This window comes from Amblyomma mixtum, chromosome 2, assembly GCF_055824585.1.
Source record: "Amblyomma mixtum isolate Tamu chromosome 2, ASM5582458v1, whole genome shotgun sequence".
NCBI lineage: Eukaryota > Metazoa > Arthropoda > Arachnida > Ixodida > Ixodidae > Amblyomma > Amblyomma mixtum.
The window spans coordinates 265,241,643-265,257,555 of NC_143013.1; the positions used below are offsets into that span (position 1 = coordinate 265,241,643).

General features: G+C 51.6%; 1 protein-coding gene across 3 annotated transcripts in view; it reads right to left on the reverse strand.

Annotated features, from left to right (window-relative positions):
* The window catches only part of LOC149363868 (uncharacterized), a 117,533-nt gene that overhangs the window by 88,362 nt on the left and 13,258 nt on the right, over positions 1-15,913 (reverse strand). The window contains exon 2 of one of the 3 annotated variants that reach the window (XM_089573831.1): positions 1,679-1,859. The exons of 1 other annotated variant lie outside the window; for it this stretch is intronic. In XM_089573831.1, coding sequence (XP_089429957.1) covers positions 1,679-1,804 — 126 coding nt within the window. In that variant the 5' untranslated portion in view covers positions 1,805-1,859. Of the gene's footprint in view, positions 1-1,678; positions 3,159-15,913 lie in introns of those variants that run through there. One more of the 3 variants, XM_089573832.1, reaches the window with a different exon arrangement.

Consider the following 15,913-nt stretch of genomic DNA (forward strand, 5'->3'; position numbering starts at 1 on the left):
GTTATAGACCATTCTTTTTCTTTTACGCACGTATTCGTTCTTCGACTAGCACTCCTCTCCAAGACCCCCGCTTGAAGCGTGTGGCTTCGTCGCCTCTCCTCAGGCGGCGCGCTTCGCAGCAGCCGCCACAGACCGAGCGCGCCACTTTCCTCGGCTCTCGCCATATCCTCCTCCTTACACGGCAACCCTCTTTCTCCTGCAGGAGGGTGGTTCGCTTGCGCTCGCTCTGCCGGCTACGCCAACAGCAACTGATGCTCAACCCAATTAACGGGCGTTTAACAGCTGCGCTGTAAACGCCTCCACCACTCCGCGCTATATTCAACTCAAGAAGCTCCGACGCCTCCCTTAGACAATGCAGACCATGACCAAAACAAAGCGTGGTGTGTGTTGTAACTGGCATTTTAAGCATACACGTTGCCATCGGCTAGCGTCTGAACTGAAGCACTTACAACATATGGCGCTTGGACCCGCTGCATGAAAGCACGGCGTTGCATACAGAATCACCATAAAGGGAAGAGACACGGTTCATCAACACCGCCGTCATTAGTCACCCTTATTATCTGGAACGTTCATTCTGCGTTTCAATTTTCTGGGCAGCGGGCAGATGATCTGAGAGCTAGAAAGTGCTTTAGACAGTGAACACTGCGCTGCACGCTTGACGCCAGAGCGGAATAAGTGCTCGACCAAGTCAGCACCGGCAGCTTTACGAGGTCACACACAAAGGTGAGAAGGCGACCGAGCGCGTTCCTAAGACCAAAAAAAGAAAGCGGGCGAACACTGCGACGCGTAAAGCAGCGAAGGACGCCCTGCGCACTGTTCAGCTCAAAGGGAAGGCGAAGACAGCGGCACGTCAAGCAAGCAAGGGACCTTATCCATGACCCACTCAAAGTAGCGGCTAGCGCCATCTATAGCCCATCCTATAATGTGATAAGCCGATCCCACTGAACATTTCATTCGCATACTCCCGACGAAGAGAGAGATAACAAAATATTTTAATCGGCCAGCATGTGAACATGGAGGTTTGCGAGTACGACATACAACGACGACTATCTCTAAATCAGGGAAAGTTCCCTGTACGGCTAATGCTGTAAAAAGGCTCGTCGGGACAGCTTCGCATCAGCTACTTCCCGTATCGCACTACCTCCGAACCTTTCCTCACCTCCGTCTATTGCTCGAAGACTAAAAAGTGCACACGGAGACAGCGCGGAATAACTGCGCAGTGATCGCGTCGGCGCTTCGACGACAATCCACAGAAGCGTATCATATACAGCACGCGCCTTCTTGAACGTTTATGCCGACAAAGAGCTAGCGGGCGCAACAGATACTAAAAGTCCTCGCACGATCATAAACCCACAAATGACGCTAGCAGGAAGGCCGGTAAAGGCCTCGACAGCCCGGATTCACACCAGCTAACAGCGGCAGCCCTCTCCTCAACCACAGCTACTCAACTCTATAGCATGTCCCCAAAACAGATCAAAGCGACTCAGGCTATGAGGGACGCCGTAGTGAAGGGTGGTCGAAATTTCCGGAGCCCTTCACTACGGCGTCCCTCATAGCCTAAGTCGCTTTGGGACGTTAAACCTCAATCCTACCCAACCAAACCAAAACAGATCATGCCGCTAAGTAGGAACTCATCGAGCCGAAAGAAAGTATTCGACCGCGGGTCAACACCACCCACCTGACAGGCGATGAGGGCCACGGCTTCGGGGTGGTTGAGGCGCAGACCCCGCGCCAGCCGCTTCTGGGCCAGGAAGCCAGCCTGGTGCACCTGCAGGCCTTCCACTTCCTTGGGCGTCAGCCGCATCTTCCCCCGTCCTCGCGCCGCCTCCTACCACTTCTCCCCCAAGGCGGCCACGGCACTGTGACGACGGCACACAAGGATGAGTGCCACCAACGGACAGTCCACGAAGAGGATGCGCACGGCCACGGCACTACTAATCGCAGCGTCAACACCACGGATTCGGGCCTTAGTTCAAGGACGTGGATGCGCGAAGACTACTGCGGCGCAGGTGCGCAGATCCGGCGTGTTTACGCAGCCTAGTTAGTTCAGCACCAGGACTGGCTGTCGTGTTCACGGCGCGGACCACGAGCCTGCTCTTAGATTCAACGAACGACCTGTCGACCCGAACCGAACAGCCAGGAGGTAGAGAGAGTGCGCTCGCTTGCTGCCGAAAGCGAACAAGGACAGGGCGAAAAGAAAACACGCAATTTTCTTCTACCTTTGCGCCTTTTTGCTGAGAAGGCGAAGAAGGCAGGAAAGCATGGGGGAGAAGGTGGGAGAGAGGAGGGCGCCCTGCGAAGGAGCGGCGGCCTCCTTTTCGTTGGGTGCGTGTGAGGAGAGCCGGAAGGTACGCTTTATCTGAATATGTTCGTTCTATTCTTATCGCGGCGCGCGCGCTCTCACGCTCATTGTAATGAGTTTAGTACGGCGATCTTTTTTCTTTTGGCGCTGAACCCCCCCACCTCTCTCTCTCGCCTCCCCATGGAGTGGCGTGCTGCCCGCGTGTTCACTGCTTTCGAGTGTCCGCGCTGGGCGCAGAGAAGAGAAGATTGCCTTGTTTGCGTGTTGGTATCCCTCTCTCCTGCCTATACTCTCCAGCGGCTGTTCCTTCATGCGATATATCTTTCTTTTTACGGGCTCCTCAGAGGCAAGACGTCGTGGAACGAGCGAAACCAAATGCAGCGGGGACAGTGAAGCCAGCATACGTAACTTTGCAGTATACCTTCTACTAGGTTCATCTAAGAAGATTGAAAACCGAAAGTAAAAGTAAGAATAATGAAAACGTGAACGAAAAATTCTCCTTGTGCCCCTTGAAATGTAAGCTCAGCGACCCCTCGAAACGAACCCAGCAGATAGCGAGAGGACGAATGTATTTTAAGAAAAGCCCGCTCGAGGAAACACCTGCCTACTAAGAATGAAATGTTCCAGAGAAGCCTCCTCGAAAGAAACGTTGACCCCTCACTGATATCGCCGTGTTCTTCAGGCCTGAGGAGAGCTGGAGTTATCTGCATAACCTGAAACTCAGTGGCACTCGTCGAGAATGTCAACACCTAAGTGTGAACGGGGGCACGGTTAGCATGCTGTGCATGAGTCCAGCAAGCTACTCCGCCGCATGCTTACCACGGACGCCGCGGTGCCCAGTAGAATGCCTTCAGCGCCTCGGGAGAGAACCGGAAAATGCCAAGCTCCTCTAAGGCGCATATGCAGGCAGGCATTTAGCCGTCCGCTAATTCTTATACAAAAGTGCGTAGAGGCAGCTGTAGCTATGCATGTGGCAGTTTCATTAGTGGTTCATTTGGTAACTAAGGGTCGGTGTCATGGCAAATGATTCTCGTGTCAGGAGCCGGTCAGGTTTTTATTTCCTAGTCTCTCTCGTGTTTCAGACATCTCGACATACTCATATACATGGGAGCACTTCAGCACTAAAGGAAACGAACTCGGAACTGGCCTTCAAATACAGCCCGCCAGTTCCAGGTTCCATACTGCATTATTTGTCACCCCACTGGAATGGCAAACGTAGCACCATAGGCAGCATACTCATCACGCTGCTTACGTCTCTACAAGAAAAACATTTTCTGAGCGTTTACATTTGCATCAATGCGAACTGCACCAACAAATTGGGTAATGTGAAATGCTGATGCCAGTAGGAGCGCCTAGTAACTCTGGGTGTAGGATTTCAGTTGCGTTTGCGCCGTTACATTTGCATAGCGCTACGGATAAGTTGTAGTGAGTACCTGCTCTTGGACTATAGCTCGGCTGCTGGAGTAAACACGTGCTGTAATCAGTCATGGAGTGGGGGTGTGATGTGTGGGGATAATGGGTAGAGGTACGCCCAGCACGTGTAACACATCGTTTATCCTTGCGCACAAGGTGGACTTCCGGCGTGATAAGCGCAGCGAGAGGAACGGGTGTGCCTGAGGAGCCGTCGCCATCAGTTGTTTTTCTTAGCAGAACAGCGTGCTCAGCTTCAGTCAATCATCGCTTCACGGGACTTTGCGTGCCGGCGCTTTCAGCGCAGCATCCCTCGCTACTAACCCAATTTAATGCGCCATAGCGCTCGCCCACTCTTCGTCCTTAGCGACGCGTTCCACCGCTTTCTCACCTCTGTGTGCAGCTACATAGAGTTGCTACTTGCGACATAGGCAAGACTTTCTACTTTTTGGCTGTTGTGGATCGCACAGCCACTGCGGCAGCGGCGCCCAGTGTTAGCAACGAAAGCGCAGGACGAACAGATGAAAGATGACGACGAACATTTAGCCGCTAGGAATTTGTACACAGTAGAGGGCACCCCCCCCCCCAAAAAAAAAAAAAAAAACGGTCTGACTTCGCAGTCAGTCCGACTGCGACTGGGAAGTTGAGTGTTCCTCCGCTAGGTGCGTGTAGTTGCATCCAACATGAGCCAGCAGCCGAACGGTCATCATCGTTGAAGGTTGTGACTCGTGAGGGTTTGTGTTGCCAATTGTCCCAAAGGCTGCTAAACTCTGCATGCGAAATCTGGATACGTGAGCCTACAGAAAGATGAATCTACTTGAGATTTTGTTTAATTTTGGAAAGTTTGACTTTGTGCCAAGAGTTCGAAAATCAAATACAAAGCGACCCAAGCGTTCTTTCTAAGGTCATCACAGACGATGAAAGTTGGGTGCTATGGGCACGACCCTAAGAGCAAACAAGCTTCCAGAAGCTAATGGTAGACGCCCAATTCACCGGGGCCAAAAAATGCAAGACCAATCAAGCAAAATTTGAAAACAATGCTCATTAATTTTTTTTTTCGGTGTGAGAGGAATCGCCCACCGAGAGTCTGTTCCACCTGGACCAGGAGTTTTGCTTGGAAGTTTTAAGGCGACTAAGAGAGAACGTGCGGAGAAAACACCCAGAATTAAGGAGATGAGGCGATTGGTTTCTCTATCACGACAGTGCCCCTGCTCACACAGTTTTGTCTGTGACCCGGTATTTGGCTTCTCTGGGGCGGAATGTCGTTGCCCGCCCCCTTTTCAACCGGACCTAAGTCCCCGCGATTCCTTTTTATTTTGGAAAAAAAAAAATGTGAAAGGAAATAGATTTTTAACTGGTATATGCTACACACTTTCCCAGGAGGCACTTCAAGCCTGAGCATCTGCAGGGATGTTTTATACAGTAACAAAAATTATACTTTAGCTTAAAGCTAAACTCTTACAAAAGACCAACCCTACATTTAAACAATCAATCCCTTGTATTTCTAGTTTTCTTTTTTTTTCAGTCATAGTACATGTGCTTCAATTCGACCATTTCTTTATGCAGGGTGCCATCAAGTGTTCCTGAAGGGCCTATTTTATGACCACTTCTTTTCTTGCTGTTCATTAATAACCTGACTTCTAACATACCTGCGGAAATTCGCTTATATGCCGACGATGTCGCGCTCTACCATAAAATCATCTCTGTTCACGATCATATTCTTCTAAATGATTCTTTTGCAGCTTCTGTCAGCGGTGCGACACATGACGAATGAAAATTAACTTCAGTAAAACGGTCTTCACGTCAAATCAAAAAGGAACAGCGCGACTTTTGACAAGGACGAAAGGAAAGACACACGAGTACAGGCACCGACTAGCAAACAAAACAGTTCTAACAAATCTTCTTGTCTTTTGGTAAATCATCCTCTCGTTCCTTACTTACATGTTCGTTTGATGGTTCGTTTTTAAATATAGTAACGGAATTAAGTAGCTCGGACTCCTTTTCATGTGCAACATGTCTTAGTCGAAACACATCAATCTATATAACATTGCGTGCAGCCCCACATGCATACAAAGCTCTCAGCTTACAAAGCATTCATCCGACCGGTTACTAAGCACAGCTCCATTGTACGGAATCCCTAGAAGCAGTCTGACATCAAGAACATTCGAATCTGTCCAGAAGAAAGCAATTCGCTTTATCTGGCGTCGTTACGACAGAGATTTCTCGCCCTCGACTAATCTCGGCCCGTTATCTCTCACCCCACTTTCGACACGCCGACCCCTAATGTCTCAAGTACTACGTATTCACGCTGATTAACTCGACACGCCTCACGACACTCATCACCTGTCAGTTTGTCTAAACCGTTATCAAGAAGGCGCCACCACAGACTAAACATTTCTTTTGTTTACGCACACACTGACACATATACAGTTTATTTCCCACAAGTCATTGAAAGCTGGAACTTCTTGCAGCTCCTTCCGTTTAAGCCGCTTTAGGATGTAAAGTCACTGATGCCTCCGCATTGGGCATTTTGTATCACGTTTGTTTGTAAATCTTTTAATTTGTGTGTGTGCACGTACGCGCGTGCGTGTGTGTGTGCGTGCGTGTTGGTTGGTTGGTTTACGGGGTTTAACGTCCCAAAGCGACTCAAGCTATGAGGGACGCCGTAGTGGAGGGCTCCGGAAATTTCGACCACCTGGGGTTCTTTAACGTGCACTGACATCGCACAGTACACGGGCCTCTAGAATTTCGCCTCCATAGAAATTCAGCCGCCGCGGCCGGGATCGAAACCACGTCTTTCGGGTCAGCAGCAGACAGCCTAACTATTGAGCCACCGCGCGGCCTATGTATGTATGTATGCATGTGTGTATGTAGGTGTGTGAATTAATTATTTAATTAATTAACTAATTAACGCGACCTGCTGTTCCTCTCTGGTTTCGCGCATGCGCACTATCACGCCTGTCAGACAGTTAGGCAAGTACAGTAAAACCGAAAGTTGGGTGAGCTGGTGCACGTTCATGATGAAAAAATAGCGCTTAGGGAACACGGAGAAAAGACAGGACGACACAGACAAGCGCTAACTCGGAAGTGAGGTTCATTGCTGAATGTGCGCAATTTATACATGGCACGAGCTTCCTCCGCATAACCCATGGCACTGCGGCACGGCAGCTGCTGTGCCATCCGCGAGCGCTATTTTCGGTTTATTGATTCCCCAGCCGCTCGCAGAGGGAGTCTTGGCTGAGCTCTCTCTCTCTCTCACTGAACGCTTCGCTTCCGAGTTGCACCTTTATGAGGAAGAGAGAAAGAAAGCCGATTAGACCGGCTCACTTTACCAATGGGCTTCGCGGCTCCCATAGCGAGCGGCGTGCGCATGGATGGTTTAACAGCTAGCCCAGCAGCTTGGGATTCAGATATTTCTATTTCTCTGTCCACAACAGCATCCCTTCATTATCTCCCGATTCTTGTCTTCTTTCACCTATGCTGCTTTCTTGTTTCTCTCTCTTTCTTTCTCTCCTGGCCCGCATTTTGTATCTGTACTCTCAATACCTATGCCGGCAACAGCGTGCTTTGCTCCCTTACTTTTTCCCTTCTTTCCCATCGCCACCTTTCCATTCGTTATTTCATCTTTCTCTCCTGGCCACTTCGATCGCTGACCTCGGACGGGCTTCATCCACGCGACGGCTCGGGGTGGCCTCCGCATAACGGCTGACGCAGTAAAAAAGCGGATTCACGTGTATTCTAACGGGCGTTGAAGCACTGCTTTTTGAAACGCAGCAGAACGTCATGATGACGAGAAAGCCTAGAGCTGCGAGAACAAAAGGAAGAGCTCTCGGAATAACGAAATAGTAGCGGCGTTCGGTTTATATGTGCTTCGTTTCTTGTGCTGTGTCGTTTAGTCGTCATTGCAACGCCTTTTACGAGGTATTAGGCACCAGTTATCCGCCACGCAAGATTTCCGAGACTGCGATATTTCATTACTCCGCGACCATTCTGCGTTAGTCTGTAGAAAACATTTAATAAAGGACCTCACAGTTTTCACTCGACTCTTGGCTTGTCTATCTGCGGTGTGCCTGGAAACATTACTTCCAGACGTGTGTCATCGAGAAGCAAGATGCGGTGTTAAGGTCGAAGAACACGGGTCTGGGAGAGATTACTACCAGACGTGGGTCGTCGTTAAGATGTGGCGAAGGCTAAGCACCGGCAGAAGCAGAAGCAGCAGCGACGGCGGCGACGTCCAGTGGTCGAGTCTACACTCGGGTCGCCGGACGACGGAGCGATGCTGCTAATTGAAAGACGGCGGTGTCCTCGACAGAGCCCTCGCGCTTCGGACATCCGGCGGGGGAATACGAGGACGGTCGTTCACCTGCTGGGAGGGAGCGAGCAGAGGACTTGCCGCAGTGATCAAGGCGACACATCAGTGTTTGTTGATCTACCCCTTCCCATCCCCCGAGCTGCGAGAGAGCCCAGCACCGCCTCTGCCGTGGGTGGTTCCACCAGCGTCATCCACTGCCCATCCGATTGGACAGCTTTCTTCGGACTAAATTCCCCAGTCAGGGATCTGGGGAATACGAATCGTATTTAACAGGATGCTGTGTTGCGATGAGAGCACTCCCGTTTCGACTGTAGATATGTAGAATAAACCTTTTGTACAGTTTCCTCCTCAATGGAGTTCGCCATGCATCTTCCTTCGGAGCCTGGACCTGCGGCCCTGAACGACCCTCTCAACTCCAGGGCCCCTCCGTACGCAACAACCGCCACTCAATATCGCCGACTTTCGTCGCTGCGATGACTCGGTGGCCGAAATAAAAAGGCCTCTTCTCTCATATCAAATCTAGGAAATGTGTTCCTATCCGCTTTCGCTGTGCAGCGAATGCCTACGTCGTAAGCAAGGAAAGCGAAAGGAACGGAGAGGACAGTCACGTGAGGTCGCCGAGTTGGCGAGGCCAGCCTCTTCTCCGGCGCACAGATTGCCGGGACCGGTGAAGAGCTTGAAGAAAAAAAAACGCATGCAAGGCAGAGATGTGTGCGCAGAATTGCAGGTAGCAACGGCGAGTTGTTCTCACAGGATGCACAAGTCCAACAGGCCGGTTGGCAAACAAACAGGAAGGAAAGAATAAATACAACAGGACACGTAGATAAGGGTGCACGACTACGTAAAGATAGAGGCGCCTCTTATCGGCTCGGCAACGGGATAAGTACAGCCACCAGAGAGAGAAATAGGACATGCGAGAGCTGCTGGCTCGCAACTACAGGCCGCGGTTGGCAAATGCAGTTAGCGGAGCGAGCAAGGAGACGGAAAGGCGGAATCGAACGAAAAAGTGACACCGACAATCAGAACTATAAATAACGCTCCGCATAAACAACAGTAATAATAGTTGTCAACTCTAAGGTTGCGAAATGCAGTGGAAGCGAAGTTGGAGAGGGAAATACAAATTGAAAATGGAGGCGAAAAGTCAAGCTGGCCTGTACGGAGATATAACCATGATATCATGACAAAGACGCTACTCGCACTGAAAACGGTGCTTTCGCAAGCTATAGAAATGACCCAATAAATCAAATGCAGGCTTCGGCACCATTCTCAGAGTTTGGAAGGAAGCTACCTTTCCACGGTTCACTGAGGCTGAACCACCATTCTCTTTCATACGGTGATCACGGCGTCCGTTCCGGCCCTGAGATCACGAGTTTGAATCGAGTTGCGAGGAAATTTTTAAATCGAATTTTCTTAGCAAAAAGTGCCTGCTTTGCTGCCAAAAAGAAAAACATCAACGTAGCAATAAAGACGCATAATGATACTAATATCTACAAAAAATTGATTGGATAGAGTTGTTTTGATGGTCCACTTAAAGAACCTCAGGTGGCCAAAATTTAACCGGAGCCCTCCACCACGGCCGTCTCTCATAGCCCGCGCGCAGCATTCATAACGTTATAGTATTCACAGATTTTAATTTAAGTGCTCGGAAACGACCTGCTGTTCTTGGTGCTCGCGCACGAAACAAATCCCAATCAAATGCACATGTATACGCTACAGCTTATATTCACTGAGCGTAAAAATATTAATAACAACTGTGACGACCCCACATAATGCGCAGGTCCACACGGGACGGAGAGGCAAGAAGACACCGTACGGCTCAGTTTAAACAAAATGATGTAATCAATAATTATACATTGCACATCAGAGGCTGGGGTGCCCGAGCTTACGTGGCGACGCCGTCATGAAGGCGATGGAGGGGCTCCGGAGTTGCGATCCGTCGGTTGCTGGCAGAAGCTGCGCGCCGTCCGGCTTCGGCGCTGAAGGACCCTTTTTTCGTCCGATCTCGTCCTGAGCGTCTTCGTCCGCACTGGCCAGCTATATGTGCTCCGCCGGCCACGCCCGATCTCCTGTCTTCTTGGCTGGATTGTTTCCTTCTTCCTCCTTTCCACGGCGGCGCCTGCGGCACCCCCGACCTCCCTCGTTGGAATGTCGTTTGTCTCCCGTCGGCAGCTTTCTACCATTGTACCCCTTCAGTGGCTTTGCCGCCGCTGGGGGCTCCGTCTACGCGGCGCCGCCGAACGCGGACCGTTTAAGGGGAGACAAGGGAGTAGGACGGTTGATCACAGAGAAGATTCCGCCGAAGATATGGGCCCTGGTAGCTCACGCACGGAACGTCACACAACAATTGAATTATAATGCCTACAATACCTAAGGTTATATCTAGCTGGCTAAGCGTCAGGTCGCCTGCGTGCGTAACTGGAAGAGTAAAGGCCGTTTCACATGCTGCGACTAGAACGAAAATATTCGGCCTAGTCGGTGACGCCGCAGTGCGATTTTCGCACAGTGCTTTCACATGCAACGCGCGTTGTACCCAGCGAACTCGGTCGGAGGGACACGCAAGGTTGCTCGATGTTCGCATAGGCAACCCGCGATTAAACGCGACAGAAACGCTGCACGGAATGTGTTGATGATGTGACCAGCGTGTTTTTAGATGCAAGGCAATATTTCGTATGTTTTGATTAGAATAAACAGTTGTGCTTAGGCCGCGGGAACAGCTCCCACGTGACCCCACGCCGAGACGGCGCGTGGCGTGACGTCATGTGGGAGCTGTTGCCGCGGCCGGTCTCGACGCGCGTGCGCTCTCGCTCGCGCGCCTGGAGACCGGCCGTGGCCGCGGCAGCTGCTCCCACGTGAGGTCACGTCACGCGCCGTCTCGGCGCTGCCCATTGGTCAGTCGTAGAGTTACTGTATATGCTACCTTTGGTAGCATATACAGTAACTCTAGTCAGTCGCAGACTGACGCTGCGACTGGATTCCAACCGGACGGAACTTGGTCGCAGGCCGCCTGGCTAGACCGACGGCCCTTCCCAGTCGCAGACCGACAGAATTCGCAGCGTCGCAGGCGAGAATCGCATGCATGTGAAACGGCCCTAAGGCGACAAGCGAGGCGTATGAAGCGGTTACTCCTCAGGGTCATCGCTCGGAACTACTGTACCGTTCAAAGAACACTTGCAAGGAGAGCCAAAGGTACACTGACGCCATCGCAGTGTTATCGCGCCGCATGAGAAGTATGCGTATCGGAGACGAGATCGCGCCGTAGCATCAGTGCATCGCGGTATATGGTGCGATAAAGCGTTGAACTGTGATATCCCTCTCGGTTATCACACATCTGTTATCAGAGGTCTTCAACCTGCGTACGGTGGTCTCTTCGAGACAGTAAAAGACTATGGTAACCCCTCCGTGGAATTCGTACGAGTTCTATTGATAATTCCTCACAGCCTATGAATTCGCTTTGACAGAACATTTTTCGACATAAAGAAATAGCCTACAGATACAGGCGGTCGCTGGATTCCCAAGGGAAGTCCAGCAAGGCCCGGTGGTGGGGCCAATCTTCTCCAATCCAATCCAGATTAAATCTTCTACATCCGGCGGTCGACATTGTGGTGGTCCGAATTGGAGCAGATGTTTTTAAAGCGCAAGCTTGACTGGCAGACACGTGACTAACCACGTGACTCGCCGTTTGCTGGAAAAAGGAGGCGGCGCCGCTGTCGCGGCATTCGCATTGCAGTTCTCGCTATGGACGGAGCGAGTCGGCCGGAGCCGTCTACGTCGTCGGGACGATTTCGTTAAACCAGGCTTAGCTGAGCTAAACTCCAACATTTCTTTGCTTTTTTTTTGTCGGAAGGCGGGCAGGGAGGGGCAGGTCCAGAGTAAACGGCCCAGATCCACATCATATGCAGGAGTGATGTAGAAGGGGCAGCAGCAGTCGCCAAAGGAACTCTGCCGGCCACTACTAAATTATCGCAGGGGGTAAAGGCAGCGAGGAGGCAGCCAAGGAGGTAGGTGCAGCGCAGCGGGATAAGTTCTCGCGTGGCGCACCGAAGGTTTTCTTTCACAATGAGAATTCGTGTCTCCAGAAAGGGGGGGGGGGGGGGGATTGAAGGGGAGGAGGGAAGTGTTGGGTGGATGAGGCTTGATGAGTTTGCGATATTGTCAAAATGGCTATATTATAGTCGGATACAAATAAAGAACGAAGCGGCTTTTTCCTAACAAAGGACCCCTTCCAGCCAATGGCGTCGGCCGATTCTTATGACACTGTAACATAACAATGCAGGGTGGGGATTATGCTCGACCGGGGACAGAGAGGACTGTTCCAATTTATCTCCCACTCCCTGGCTTGCCACGCTAGCAGGCTCACGAGAATCGGCAGACGCCATTGGCTGGAAGGGGATCCTCTGACGGGGAAGAGTCTCTTGGTTCTTGAGTTTCATCTGACATAGATGAAAAAAAGATTGGGCAAAATTTGCATAACGTGTCCCTAATGGCCAACCGCGCCGACTTTGTCGACGACCAGACGGAGAAGCAAGCGTTGGCACGTTGGCATTTCTGTCGACATGTCAGGACAAGTGACAGTCGTGGTCACGCGGTCTTTGCTGACAATCAGGTCGACTTACGCCACGTGTCACCGGAAAGTGTTTTCACTGCAGGTGAAGCGCCACCCTGTACCGCAGTGGTGGTCACGTGGTATGAGCATCCGCCTCGCATGCGAAAGGTGCGGGGTTCGATCCCCAAGACCGCCGAGCACCAATCGGTGATACAAAGAATACAAGCTCTGCCCCGGCCTGTTGTTCGGCTTATCTGGGGTGAAATGCTCAGGAAATACGACTCTGACCCCGACTTGCGTGAGAGGAAAATATGTTGTGCCATGATGCTCTTTCAACAAAGCTGCCCTTGCGCCATTAAAAATAGTAATCATCATCATTATGAAGCGCCATCCTTCATCACACTAGACTGACTCGAGTGGCCAAAATGAGATCGTGTTCTTATGCAGGCCATTAGGCTACTGTCCGTATAACTTGCTGATAAAACCATGATCGAGGCGGCACACAAAGCCGCCTCCCATGACTTTGCAAGAGCTGCGCCTTCAGCGATAGTATGACACTTAAACAGCGAGCTTGACGACGCTAATCGGTTCGTCAAGGGTATTTAAATGCGCCTCGATTTGAAGGCTTTGAATGGGGGTAATTCGTGGGAGTTTCGTAAAAACAAGAATTGATATTGAAGCGGGTAGACGACGACGACGACCAAGAGCGTGGGAAGAGTAGAAGACGACAACGAAGTTCGGACTGTGTTCTCGGTGCCGCTCGCAGCTGTTCTTGTCTATTTGTAAATATTTGTAAATATATTCTTTCCCGCAACATATTTGGTGGAGGTGCGGGGTAAAGGTAGGCGAGAAAACCACAACATCGTCTAGGTAACAGAGGCAGGTGGACCATTTAAAGCCACGAAGAAGGGAGTCCATCATTCGTTCGAAGGTAGCCGGGGCGTTACAGAGGCCGAACGGCATGACTTTAAACTGGTATAAGCCATCAGGCGTCACGAAGGCGGTCTTCTCGCGGTCCTTTTCATCAACGGCAATTTGCCAGTACCCCGACCGAAGATCAATTGAAGAGAAATATTTGGAGCCGTGGAGGCAATCTAAGGCATCATCGATCCTTGGGAGTGGATATACGTCTTTTTTTGTGATGCGGTTGAGGTGCCGATAATCAACGCAGAAGCGCCAGCTGCCGTCCTTCTTTTTCACCAGGACGACTGGTGAAGCCCAAGGACTTGACGAGGGCTCGATGATGTCTTTTGCGAGCATCTTGTCCACCTCTTGATTTATGACGGTGCGTTCGGCGCTGGACATTCGGTACGGACGTCTGCGGAGAGGAGCGGAATCACCGGTGTTTATGGATGCGTCACCACAGAGGTCCGAGCCAAAACACGACTATCAAAGTCGAAGATGTCGCGGAAAGATAAGAGGCACCTAAGATCGCGAGCTTGCATCGGCGGTAGGCCAGAAGCGATCATGTCGGCGTAGTCGTCCGTTGGGTTCGCTGTTGATGGGGCCGCAGGCAACCGGCATTGCTGAGTGGAAGGTAAGCAGCTGTCCACCACTGATATCCCACATTCGGCAGCAGGGCACAGCGTGGGAAGAGTAGAAGATGACAACGAAGTTCGGACTGTGTTCTCGGTGCCGCTCGCAGCTGTTCTTGTCTATTTGTAAATATTTGTAAATATATTCTTTCCCGCAACAATATGATTCCAGGCGATCCCCCGCGGCGCGCGTCATGTGATGGAATTGTTTTATCAATGTTGGCTGCAGCAAAGAGCAGATGAGCAGGTAGGCGACTTTCGCCGTCAAAGAATGCCCCATAAGTGTGGTGACGAAAAAAAAAAACGAATAAAGGTGTATGCTGTTTCCGATTCTCCGAATAAAACAACTGCAGGCGAAGCATGAACAGCACTGAGAACAATTCTCAGCAGCCTTTGCAATACTTTTCTGGCGACAAAACTAGTCGGCAAGACAAGTACAGATGCTTTAAAGTGACTGATATTTTTGATGCGATAGGACAAGAAAAAAAATCGAACGAAAAAACGTGTTTCACCCACTAATATGCCTCTTTGAAACACTTACTTTATCTTTTTAAATGCTATCACACACAATATACCTGACTGACAAAAAAAGAACACTAGTTGCAGTACTATAGTGGCATGTTCACCCTGTTACGTTTCGCCTCCTTCGTGAGAAAAAAATCGCCGTGGTAGCAGCGGAATGCCGATGAGTCGCGAAAGGCATGCGGGGTAAACGCCTGAATTAGCCACGGAAGCGGCGTCAGTCATCCACCCCGCATCTGGCCAGCCAGCTCTGCAGTACAGAAAGAAGTTAGCTGCCATGTTCGGCAGTACTAGACATTCCAAGGGGCCCGGGTGCCAGCCGGGTCCAGCCATCAAGTTGACAGCAGCAACCATCTTCCAGGAATAAGTGGTCAGCGACCCGCGCACGTGCGACCACATGAAAAGCGCGGGAATGCTCTTCGAGAACCTTCCAGAATCTGCGCGACGCAGATGGCATCCGTCTCTCTCCCAACACGTGACGGGGGCGTGTTCCCTATTGAGAGTGTGTGTGTGTGGGTGCCACAGTGAACTTTCAGGACCCTCCTTTCCCGACAAGCCCGGCCCCCATCTAGGGAGCCCAGGGAAATGAAAGGATATAAAACTCGGCGCCTTGGACGGCCGAGTAGCTCCTGACCATCTGAGCTCATCGTCTTGTAGCTTGTGGGAATCTGGCTTTCCGCCGTCGCCTTTGCGCGGCTGTGCCGGCCGCCCGCGTTGTTTCTCCTCTTTCCCTTGCTCCCGCCTCAGGCGGTGGAGAGGCGGCTGGGTGACTAATCACTGTCATTTAGCCACAGCTCCGCCCCGGCTCCCCAAGGGCCTTTGCCATTGGCGCCTTTTGGCGGGAATTCGGGACCCCGCTTTGGGCGGCCGCGCGCCGCGCGACCGTCCGAGCGGGGCCCAGAGAGAGATCCCCCCGAGACAGCGTAAGGTGCGTACGTTACTGTTTGTCCCTGCCGGCCTTTGCCGCTCGGACCAGTGCATATACTCGAGCTCGCCCGCACGTGTCCTCTGACCTGCAGCGGCTCGAGCCTGTCCAGCGGGGTCCAGCGACCTCCGACAGGCGTACCTTGCGTTGATTGCCCACTCTCTCTCGCAACCGGCCCAACGGTCGACACGAGAGGGAGATCACAGCACTGCCGCGGGGACATTCTCCTGCAGCGGCGTGCTAGCGGCGCGCATTGCTCGAGTCGCTTCGTGCGCGCAGCGGAGCCTTGCTCCTCGCGTGCCCCCGGGACGGGGTGACGTTTGAGTGTGTGTGTACTGCTGAAGGACGACGTGAATAAACGTCT